Here is an 11,937-nt window from a genome sequence, read left to right on the forward strand (position 1 = left end):
ACGCCCAACTGCTTACCATACAGCTTCCCCGCTGTAAATGGTGCGAGGTGATCCTCCAAGTATTTCTCATCTATGGAAATTGGGTTGCGCTGTGTACGTACCGATCTCACCACCAAAGCAAACATCGATGGGGCCTCACAAGAAATTGGGGATCTATGTGGGATTTATATCTTCGTCAGTCATAAAATACCTGGAACCCCTAACTGGAGATTTTCTCACGACCCGGTTCGGTGATAGTATCTTCAATGAAGATCATTTCTCGGCTATAGGGGGAGAATTTAAGTACCACGCTGAAAGTCAGGAAATAAACTGGGATGCAAGGGGCATCGCCAATGAGGATCCTCGTACTCAGGAATCAGAACCACAAGTTCTAAGGATTCTAAATTTGCAAAATATTGCAAATAATCTGCCAGACGCATTTACTGCTGGTAAAGACGTCACAAAGTCCTATATACCTGCAAGGGAAGTGCCAGAAAGAATAGAGGTACCAAAAAAACTATTCAGCTTCCTTCTTCTGGGAAGAGTCGAAGAAGTACGACAATTTCTGCAGGTGCGGCTTCTCATAAGCGCAATAGGAAAGAGAACGATACCCCTTCTAGACCACCAAATGTGACTCAACAGTCAGTTGAGAGAAGTGAAGTGGATAGAGAAATTCCACATCCCACATCAACAGTGCACACCTTTTCTGATGCTGGGACTTCGGAACGCCTTGACGGGGTCGTTTTGGGAAATAACGAACCGTCAAGAGGAGTACAAGAAATTTTCATAAAATATCTTGATACTAGAGAGACAAATGATCGTAAGGCTACAGTTATCGACGTATACTTCTTTGAATCAATTGCTGAGAATCTCCATAAAGATCCAGAATCTAAGTCCATGGCAGAGTGCAAGAAGCGCTCAGATTAGGATAAATGGAAGGAGGCAATTGATGCGGAGTTAGCCTCACTTGCTAAAAGAGGGGTATTCTCATCAGTAATACCTACACCTTCTAAAACCATTCCTGTGGATTTTAAATGGGTTTTCGTTTGAAAACGGAATGAAAACAATGAGGTGGTGAGATACAAAGCAAGGCAAGTAGCACAAGGGTTCACGCAGAGACCCGAAGTTGATTTTAATGAAACATATTCTCCAGTTATGAGTGGAATTACGTTCCGATATCTTATATCATTGGCAGTACAAAAGCGTCTATCTATGCAGTTGATGGACGTAGTGACCGCATATCTCTATGGGTCACTTGGTTCGAATATTTATATGAAAGTTCCCGATGGGATTTCTATACCGAATCAGGGCGCGAATCGCAACATGTATTGTGTAAAACTGAAAAGGTCTTTGTATGGCCTTAAGCAGTCGGGACGAATGTGGTACAACCGATTGAGTGAGTACCTTATGCAGAAGGGTTACTCCAATAGTGATGATTGCCCGTGTGTCTTCATCAAAAGATCCTCATCAAAATTTTGTATCATATCTGTGTATGTTGATAATATCAACATTATTGGTAATTCACAGAATATTGATGAAGCTCGCAATCATCTTAAGACGAGTTTGAGATGAAGGATTTGGGTAAAACCAAATTTTGCATTGGATTGCAAATTGAGAACCTTCATTCTAGAATCCTAGTGCACCAGTCTGCCTATATCCAGAAAATATTGGAGAAATTCAATATGGATAAGTCATATCCAGCAAAAGCTCCCATGGTTGTAAGATATATTGATCTCGAAAAAGATGTTTTTTGACCACGGGATGAGAGAGAAGAGATATTGGGGTCGGAATTCCCTTATATTAGCCTAATTGGAGCATTTATGTATCTCGCGAATAGCACCTGGCTTGATATTGCTTTCGTGGTGAATTTACTTGTAAGACATAGTGCTGCTCCGATGAAACATCATTGGATAGGAGGGAAACAGATTTTCAGGTACCTGAATGGCACAAAGGACTTGGGTTTGTTCTATTAGAAAAACCAAAATCATACGTTGGTTGGATACACTAATGTTGGCTATTTGTCTGATCCCCATAATGCCAGATCGCAGACAGGATTCATTTTCTTACATGGTGGAACTATCATTTTTTGGAAAACGTCTAAACAGACATTGGTGGCAACTTCCACAAATCATTCTGAGATAATTGCACTTTATAAAGCATCATGGGAGTGTGTATGGCTTCGCAGAATGATTAACCACATACAACAGTCGTGTGGTATTGGTTCTTTGAAATCACCTACCATTATCTATGAGGATAATGCTGCTTGCGTTACTCAGATGCAAACAGGCTACATAAAGAGCAACATCACGAAACATATTGCTCCTAAGTTATTTTATCCTCACAAACTCCAACAGAGTGGTGAGATAAACATCTTGCAAATGAAGTCTTGTGATAATCTTGCTGATTTGTTCACAAAGTCCTTACCCTCTTCAACATTTGAGAAATGTGTTCAAGGTATTGGTACGAGGAGACTTCGGGATTTGCAAGATTCAGGAGGAGATACCCAAAGTGGTATGCCTTATTAACTGCATCACATTGTACTCTTTTTCTTTATGAGTTTTTCCCATGGGGTTTTTTTAGTAAAGATTTTTAATGAGACAATGTTAACACAAGTATATATCAATATTTCTAGTTTTCCCCACTGGGTTTTTTATGAAAATACAAAGGGACATGGATAGCTTTATTGAACTCGTTGGGTAATAGGGTAATCATCAGATGGATGCATTCCTATTTTTTCCCACAGGACTTTTAAGGAATAATATGAGTTTATTGATGGCCAATATTCGTTTGTGCCCTCATCCCACGTCGTCCAACAGGCGGTTGACTTGCGCCCCTCCCCCAGAGGGACGGTTACCGCGCGTGTGTGCGTGGGTAGCGCCGATTCATAGCGTCTGTACATCATGTATATAAACGGAACTCAGGATCAATGAAAACTTCCTGGTTGCTTGTTCATTCATTTGTCTACTTGCAATCTAGTCTACTTTTTACACCTAGCACCAGCCTTTAGTCAAGCGGTTTCCGGATTTGATATTTTAATCTCACGTGCGTACATCATCCAAGATGTCACAACAACAAACAAAATGCAAATTGTTACTAGGTCAGCAGTCTATACTCTTAATTGATAGCGATTCATAACAAATTTAGCCATAAATACTGCAGCCCAAGTTCCAGTCAACGGTCACCGGTCACCACGTTGTCGCACAGCCATAGCCACAAACATGGCGTGGCTCCTTTCTCGCGTCGCCGCCGCCGCCCTCTACCTCGTCCTCGTCCTGACGGTGACCACGAGCACTAGCCCGGCGGCGGCTCAGAGGTTCCCGGCGAGGGCGCGCCCAACGAGGTCGGGCTACCTCAACGTCACCTCCACCAACTCCCTCTACTTCGCCTTCTACGAGGCCACCGACCCGGTCACCACACCACCGACCGCCGCGCCGCTGCTCGTATGGCTGCAGGGCGGGCCCGGGTGCTCCTCCCTTCATCGGCAACTTCGCCGAGCTCGGCCCCTACCTCCTCAACTCCACGGCGCTCTCGCGCAACCGGAAACGCTGGAACCGCCGCTTCGGCGTCATCTTCATCGACAACCCGCTCGGCTCTGGCTTCAGCGCGCCCGCGTCCGAGGCAGACATCCCCAGGGACGAGCCCACCATCGCGGCGCACCTCCTCGCCGCTCTCCAGTCGTTCATGGCGCTCGACGGGAGGTTCCGCGCGCGCCCGCTGTTCCTCACCGGCGAGAGCTACGCCGGCAAGTACATACCCGCGGCCACCAAGCACATCCTCGACGCGAACGACAGGCTCCCCGTGGACCAGCGGGTGAACCTGCAGGGCATCGGCATCGGCAACGGAATGACCCACCCCATCGCGCAGGTGACCGTGCACGCCGACCAGGCCTACTTCGCCGGGCTGATTAACGCCAAGCAGAAGGCCACCGTCGAGGCGATGCAGAACCGGACGGTGAGCCTAGTGAGGGCCGGCAATTGGACCGGCGCCAGGAAGGAGAGGAACGGGATCATAAGCTTCCTCCCGAGGGTCACCGGCGTCGCGACGTCCTTCAACTACTCGCGCGAGCGGCCGTACCCGACGCGCCCGCTCCTCGACTTCCTCAACTCCGACGAGGCCAAGGCGGCGCTCGGCGCCCGGCGCGACGTGGCGTGGGTGCGGTGCAGCAAGGCCGTGTCCCAGGCGCTGGGCGAGGAGCCGAGGACATCATGAGGAGCGCGAAGCGCGACGTCGAGGCCGTCCTGGCGCGGAACGGCACGGCGCGGGTGCTGCTGTTCCAGGGCGTGTTCGACCTGCACAGCGCGCCGGCCGGCGTCCGTGGAGGCGTGGGTGCGGGAGCTGGCGTGGGCCGGGGCTGCCCGCGTTCCTGGACGCGGACCGCGCCGTGTGGCGGCTCGGGAGCGCCGGCTCGCCGGGTACGTGCAGAGGTCGGGCGCCCTCGCGAACGTGGTCATCGTCGGGGCAGGGCACATGGCGGCCGGCGACAACCGGCCGGCCGCGCAGGCGATGATCGAGGGCTGGGTGCTGCAGACGGGGCCGTTCGCCGGAGCTGGCGCGCGGTCGTCAACGTCCTGAACAATTTGCCGTAGAGCCAGTCCGGCTCGGGCTCGGTAGTTGAATGGTGGTTGGTGCTATGCTACTGTTACTGTTACTGTTACTGTTACATCTTTGTCAGCTTGTGATGCAGCTTCATTTTGTTGGGTTCTGCTAACGTGTCGCCAATAATACCGCACATACTTATAAAAATAATAGCGTATGTATTCTGTTGCTGTACTGGTAGTACTTGTCTAAGTTGCTAACTTTTTGTCCGCCTATTGTGCTAATCTTGACCAGAGGAAACGAAATTTCCTCCCCTGTTTCAAAATTTGACTTCAAAATAACAAAGTCAAAGCATGTAGATTGGCCACGAAAAGATGCACTAGTATCTATCATAGCTTTTTTTCACTATAACTATCAACATACGTGGGAAAGAAATGACAGTCAAACTTGAACCTCGGACAATGCAACAAAACCCATGATGGGTTTTGAACCCTTAAGAAATGAATGCAGAGTACACGTCAATTCTTCGAAATAGGAGGGAAACAAAATCTGCAGCAGCTGAAGCAACCGTTGTAAAAGTCCATTACCTATGTTGCTTGAAAGCAATACCGAGACTGAACTGGGCTTTGCAGATGACCTTAGCTTTCATGGACAGCTCAACTGAAACAAACGAATGCTCTACTTTTAACTACCGATAGTTAGGGCAATATACCTAATATAGTTGTTGATATTCTTGCAGTTGGTTCCAGATCTACCTGCAGACCTTGACGGTTAAGGCAACCTGGTGATGAATAGCAAATTAGCTACTAAACCAAGCAAATTTTCGCTATATCTCGTGTATCTTTCTGAAGTCATTCTGATGTAGCACATTGATATATGAGAAACATCTCTATACAACATATAAAAACGTTAGCGTTCCTTCCTTTCCCTTCTTTCTCCTCGCTCTAGAAAACAAATTGGCGCCTAATTGCCCAGATTACAAGCCGTTGGACTACCCCGCTTCTTTACTTCTTCTGTGTGCAACCAAAGGGTACACTACTCAAGCCAGGCAGGTACAAGTTGATGGCCTAAACAGAAATTTTGATATGCTTCGATGCCGCCGATGGTGTTTCCTGACCTTACAGATCAGTCAACCTTGGATCGCTCTGCACTCTAAACCTCATGGCACCCAGCCAAGGTTTGCTTGCCACTTCATTCTCAGTGTCGTGCCACCATAGGCCAGCAGAGTTCCATCAAGGCATGCAGGATTCGCGATGATTCAGCCACTAATACATCCTTGACATGCCGAAAGGAACAACGCCAACCTTTCTGTGAGCACTTGCTGCCACTCCAGCAGCAGTAGCAGCGATCCCATTGACCGATCTCGAGTACAAGTTCGTTTCTGCTGTTAGCCTATCAGAAGAGTCACTTTTCGGCCCTGCCGATAGATGGTGAAAAGGGGGTGCTCTCATGTCCAGAGCAACATCAGACACAGTTGTGCTGTAGGCCTGCTGATGCAGCGTGTACCTTTCAGCCTGCGACGGCTCAGAGCAAGCTGGCTTGCCAGGTGCCTGATAATAACCGTATGTTTGTGGGATATGTTGTTGCGGAGGGTATCCTGAGTTCATTGCCAACCTTCGTGCGTCATATGGATCCTTGGTGTTACCATTCTCGTAAGGCATTACTGGACCAACAACCCTTCCTGGTCTCGCTACAAACATAAAGGGCATTACAAGGTCAGACCGATACCAGACAACTGTCCTTACGACACATTAACAAAAAGTTACCTGTTGGCACTCTTTGTGGAGCCTGTGAGGCTCTAGGAACATTGCCGGAATATTTTTCTGTCTCCCGAGGATTTTTGTAAGACTCATCAGATGAATGTTTTTCCCTAGATGGGCCGATACGAGGTTGTTCCTTGACGGGAATTGGAGCAGAGTGAACAATAGTAGACCTGTAAAAGAAAAGCGGTGAACCACTCAAAAGAGAAAAATAAGAAAGTGAACAAAAAAGGGTGAACCATTCAAAAAAAAAGAAAAATAAGAAAGCAAAATAAAATGATGAATCATTCAAAAAAGAAAAATAAGAAAGCGAACCGGGAAGGCAAGAAGAAAAGAACTATGAATGCGAATTCACGCATGGTTATTCTCAATGCACACTAGTCAACCCCAACTTCAGTACAAGAATCATAGCACTGTACACCATTTTGCTACCATTCTGCTGACAGTACATAAAGTTCCAAGGTCAGTTGTCGATTGGTAGTTTTGTCTTGATTACTGACATTTCAAACTAGGCTGCATACAAAATTGAAACTGACTATCAGTATTAACATTAGTTAATTCGCCTTGAGTTTGGAGAAATCGGCTGTTCGACAACTCGATCTAGTTGTTACTCAGGACTGTGCTCAACATTACTCATTTAGTACCACAGCATAGCAATAACCATATCCATTTTGTCATTCTAACTTCAGTAACTGAACCCAATGTGTTCTGGTTTCATGTCAATAGTGACTGGTTCACTTTTGCTGCCAATGCTATATCAAAACAACATTGTCATTAGGTACCTCAGGGTGCGGCAGATCAGCACATGTAGGTGTTTCATTGTGCGTTCTTTATATAAAATTCCAAAAACAATCATTTCACCATTAGTATAGCCCAAAATGGAGCACCCAAATGATCGCATCATGAGTGTTCAAAGTGTTTTCTCATTTTCCACTAGTTCCATGTAAATATGCAAGTAATACAATAAAGAGTACAGACTATAAAATTCAAAGGTTACCTAGGAAGAGAAGTATGTTTTCTTTCCATTGGAATCACGAGGCCACTTCCGCTATTTTCTTCAAGATGAGCAAATTGCTTCCTAAATTGGTCGACAGCACTGCATAAACATGGACAGATGAATAAGTTACACAGGTGGTACTGTGGTCGGAATTGATAGTCAGTACAAAAATACATGAATGCAAAAGCACCATGTAAATGTTCAACTGTACAAGTGGTACAACCTCGGATACAGAAAGGTTGTCCTCTCTGTGCCGTTGATGTAGTCTTTGAGCAATTGTGGGTGATATTCCAATATCTCACGGAATATCAGCTCCCTTATGTCTTCTTTTGTCACTCTTCTACGCTCAAACTCAAACTCCATCTTTGTGATTGGTTGACAGGATGGTTCTCGCTCAACCTTGGCTAGCCCTTTAAAGTATGGATGAGCCAGTGCCTGTAAAAAGGTCATAATTCCAAAGAAATCTAGTATCAGATCCCAAAGATGGTAAGTTCTTTTTTCTTTTTTATGGGAAAAAGTAACAGTTGATGCACAAGAAGGTGAAGAGACAACGGACTTAGTGGTGAAGAGAGAATGACGAGAACTGTACATCTAGAACAACAAAATTACCTGTTCTGCAGTTGGACGGTCTTTTGGATCAAATGCTAAAAGCCTTTGTAAAAGATCCAATGCTAAAGGATCTGCATTGGGAAACTTCTGCGAGAATGGGATTGGATCTTTCTTTCTCATGCTGCTTAGATACCTCCTTGCTTTCTCATTCCGGACCTAGAAATAAAAGAAGCTAGTTATGTTATGTCAGACCAATGCCTTTTAATGATGCTAAAGAGAGAAGCTACATAAGGCTCGCTAATTTAATATGCGCCATACCCGAGAAATTGTATCCATTGATGGCGTGCCTAGAAGATCAGTCATAAGATCTAACTGGTGGACAACATTTTTACCAGGAAACAAAGGCTTTCCTGTTAACACCTCAGCAAAGATGCAACCAATGCTCCAAACATCAATGGCTGTCGTATACTGCAATGTGAATAACTTGTTTGAATCAAATCAACAGTATTGGAAAAAAAATGATTATGTACATCTCAATGCATAGATCAATTACTGTGTTATCACAATCTGTATGGAAGCTATTCTCATTAAGTCAATGAACCATAATCAAAATTGGCCTTTATTTATTTCAGCTTAATTTACAATCAAAATTCAACATTGCCATGTACCACAAAGATTACCTTTGAGTAGAAGGATCCACAGAGCTCCGGAGCTCTGTACCATCTCGTTGCAACATAATCCTGCAGGCAAATGAACAGAGAAGCATCATTGGGACCAGCTCCAGATCCATTCAGTACACAGAAACAAAAAGATAATCAAATCTGAGAGAGGAAAAATATTCAGAAGGACATACCGTCCAGAAGATCGTTGTTGGGGTATCATTAAATGCAACTCGTGCTAGTCCAAAATCACAAATTTTCAGTTTGCAGTTAGAATTTGCTAATATATTCTTTGGCTTCAAGTCCCGATGATAAACATTAGCTGCAGCAACATTGGCATACTATCAGCAAAGACTGTTGGCAGAAAAAGTAGCATCTGCCCAGATTACCGGTTCCTTTCAGGATAACCTGTATTCTTGAGATGCTTACAGCACAATGGAATACCTTCAATGAGCCGGTATGTAAAACAATTAGAAAATCTGATATCTATATTGAAGATGAGATAAGGAACCACAGAGCGCCATATCAACCCATTTTTATAACTATTATTCATATCCATATTTAAAGGAAAAAATTGTGCCTATGAATACCCCAATAGATGTAGCATCTAGAACCTAAAATGGATTTCTAATTTTCTATGGAATCTAAAGTATCTCTAGCCTACTATAGATTTAATAAGACAGAACCAGAAAGGATGGCAATAGCGATCCACGTGACATTAGTTGATAATGCTACAATTTGTTCCTAAGCATTTCATTCAGTTACTGACTATAGAAAACTTTCCCTACTAAACTACATTATGAAGATAAGATCCTCATAACATTGTTAGCCAGTGAGGTTCCAAAATCCTAATTATTCAACAAAAATATATAAAAATAATGAAGGAATAAAATATTTATATTTTTTAGTAAACCTGACTTCTTGTTCCTACCAACACATGAAAAGTTGATAAAAGAATAAGTATAATTTGAATAGTTAAGGGTGCATATGAAGTCGCAAGCTAGTTGAGTCAAGCATAGCACTATTTGAAAGCAAGTTTTTAGCTATAAACTAAAACTATTAGTTGCCCTGTAAAGTAAAATATTATGTGCGAGATGACTGGATAATTGAACTATCAACTGTCTAATACAGTTTACACAACCATAACTGGAACAACATTAAGCAAAAATATCTAATAAAAGGGAATAACTCAATGCTATTTTGCTGCAAAGCACACAAATTAATGTAGATCTGAGTACAACAATCTCCCTACCTGTGTGAATGTATTTCAGAGCACGGAGCAATTGGTAGAGGAAGAACTGATAATGTTCCTTTGTCAAGTCATCATTAGCCTTGATAACTTGGTGAAGATCAGACTCCATAAGTTCGAAAACAACATAAATATCTTTGAAGTCCCTTCTTGATGGAGGCAACATAATATGTTTGATCTCAACAATGTCCGGATGTCTTAGGAGTCTCAGAAGCTTGATCTCGCGAAGAATCCGAGCAGCATCGGATATGTGCTCAAAGATGTCATGTATCTTCTTGATCGCTACTTTCTCTCCTGTGTGCACATCTATTGCAGAGCATACTACCCCGTAGCTTCCCTTACCAATGACTTCCTGAATCTTGTATCGACTCGCGTCCCCATACTCGGTGAAAAATTCAGCCTCCGCAGAACTCTGCAAAGTTCAAAATTGAATTACTGAAGTATGTACAATCAACCATTTTTAGCTCCCCACAGCAAAGATGATTTAATGATCAATGGACCATCAGCTCCCTAATCATATGCAAATATTCAATGCCAAACCACAAATGCGGCTTAGCCCGAAAACTGGGAGTTACACAATTGGTTGTTTGTAGAAATCATTGCCAGTTATCCAGATGCTTTTAATTGCCGAAATCCAGAGGAGCAATCATTAGGAAGCTAGAACTAGCATCACCGAACGGAAGAAAAAAAAAATCAACTGTTCTGCATACCAGGACTGCCTTTACAAGCAAGATCTTTAAGCACTCGTTGACAAAAACTGAAATCCTCGCACGCGAATCTTGTAAAGTCAAATGTTAGTGCACAGATCGGGGCAAACCCCACAAGAAAAAAGTAATAGCTTTGCCCACCGACAGAGGTGGTGGGGGCTTGCGTCTCGATGCCAAAGAATGCAGTCAACTTTTGCATGTGAATTACGAGTTGTTGCAGCAAGAATGCACAAAATTTCACCTCATTTTCCCAAAACGGACAAAAGATTTCAGAACTCAATGAGGTGCGGTCGCGCGGATGCAGAAAACACATTCCCGCTCTGTTCGGCAGCTCCACCAGCCTCCAGCCAATAGTGATTTCCTCTCACACCGCTCTAGCACCAGCCTCCAGCTACCAGCCAGCCAATAATATTTTTCTCTCACACCCCTCTAGCACCAGCCACCAGCTCCAGCCCAGCGAACAGAGAGGCAACCGTGTCTAGAAGCAAACAGGCTCACATAATCATGTGAAACATTCGTAGTAGGAGTACGCAGGAGTGAAAATATCGGTAGCACGGCTAGCGGTCAACAGAACCATGCCAAAAAATTGACCTTTCTGGAGAATAAGCGGCAACGGTAATTCTAACTTTCGAGTTGGCACGGCACCGGAATGAGGGAGAACAGCGCTAATTGTCTTCAAATCTTTTAGAAAAATATCAGACCCTGAGAAACAACAAAATCCTGGACCAAACAGAAAGGGAAAAAATGACGAATTTTCGGCGGACGGAGACCGAAAGCAGGCAGCTGAATCCCCGAGTGAACCAGCTCAACCGCGGCGCGTTACTCAGCTGCGAAACGCTGGGAACGGAGCGGGATCTCTCGATCCGGGACCCACCTTCTTCCGCTGATCGTGCTGCATCTCGCCGGCCGCCGGATCTCGCCGCAAAGCTCCTGTGACAGGCGGTGCCGGGCCGCCAGCTCCGAACGGAAGGAATCCCCAAACAGAGGGTCAGGCACGCGGCATTGGCCGGCGCCGCGCCGCGCCGCGGAGTCCGGGTCGGCGCGCGCGCCGCTGGGCGCTCGGGCGGGCGGGATCGGCCAGAGCGGGGAGCCGGCGAAGGGGTGGCGCAAGGAACGCGGGGGAGACCCTAACCCTGGCGACGCCGGCGCGCAGGGCAGGGCTAGGGCTCCCTCCCTCTCCCTCTTCTCCTCTTCCTCCTCCTCGTGGGTCCGCGCGAGCGCTCCGGGGAGGGGGAATGAGAGAGAAGGGGGGGAGAGAGGGAGAGAGGGAGGACGGGTGGTGGGCTCTCCCGGCTCGTTTTGTTGCCATGAATCTAGGGGGAGGGGGTGGGTTCGGTTCGGACGGGATTGCCCTTGCCCCCGCCCGGTTGGCCGCCCGTCGCGGGTCGCGGGGGTGCGTTGGGTCGCGGGGGTTGGCCGCCGTCCGATCCGCATCGCCTGGCGGCCGTTCCCTTCCCCGCGCGCGCCTGGCTCTGGGCGTTTAGTTCCCGAACGGGTGTCA

General features: G+C 45.9%; 1 protein-coding gene and 1 pseudogene across 1 annotated transcript; one reads left to right on the forward strand and one right to left on the reverse strand.

Annotated features, from left to right (window-relative positions):
* The first annotated feature begins 3,174 nt into the window (after positions 1 to 3,174).
* On the forward strand, positions 3,175 to 4,784 carry LOC120676834 (annotated as a pseudogene).
* A 530-nt stretch (positions 4,785 to 5,314) lies between these two features.
* LOC120676833 (mitogen-activated protein kinase 10) lies at positions 5,315 to 11,710 on the reverse strand. The gene is made up of 10 exons (XM_039958163.1): positions 11,311 to 11,710; positions 9,733 to 10,141; positions 8,675 to 8,802; positions 8,502 to 8,561; positions 8,140 to 8,289; positions 7,882 to 8,037; positions 7,496 to 7,707; positions 7,273 to 7,371; positions 6,282 to 6,448; positions 5,315 to 6,205 (listed from the first exon to the last, which is right to left on the reverse strand). Exons 1-10 carry the CDS (start codon positions 11,332 to 11,334, stop codon positions 5,781 to 5,783), a joined length of 1,830 nt encoding a protein of 609 aa, XP_039814097.1. The 5' UTR covers positions 11,335 to 11,710; the 3' UTR covers positions 5,315 to 5,780.
* Positions 11,711 to 11,937: the final 227 nt, after the last annotated feature.

The sequence above is a fragment of the Panicum virgatum genome, chromosome 5N (genome assembly GCF_016808335.1).
Source record: "Panicum virgatum strain AP13 chromosome 5N, P.virgatum_v5, whole genome shotgun sequence".
In the NCBI taxonomy this organism is placed as follows: Eukaryota; Viridiplantae; Streptophyta; class Magnoliopsida; order Poales; family Poaceae; genus Panicum; species Panicum virgatum.

Bases quoted from the DNA above. Each gene is read 5' to 3' on its own strand.
- LOC120676833 (XM_039958163.1), bottom strand. From the start codon at position 11,334: ATGCAGCACGATCAGCGGAAGAAG. The intron at 8,562-8,674 runs GTATGTCCTTCT...ATTTGCCTGCAG, and splicing joins CAACAACGATCTTCTGGACG to GATTATGTTGCAACGAGATG. The intron at 7,708-7,881 runs GTAATTTTGTTG...ACCTTTTTACAG, and splicing joins ACCGTCCAACTGCAGAACAG to GCACTGGCTCATCCATACTT.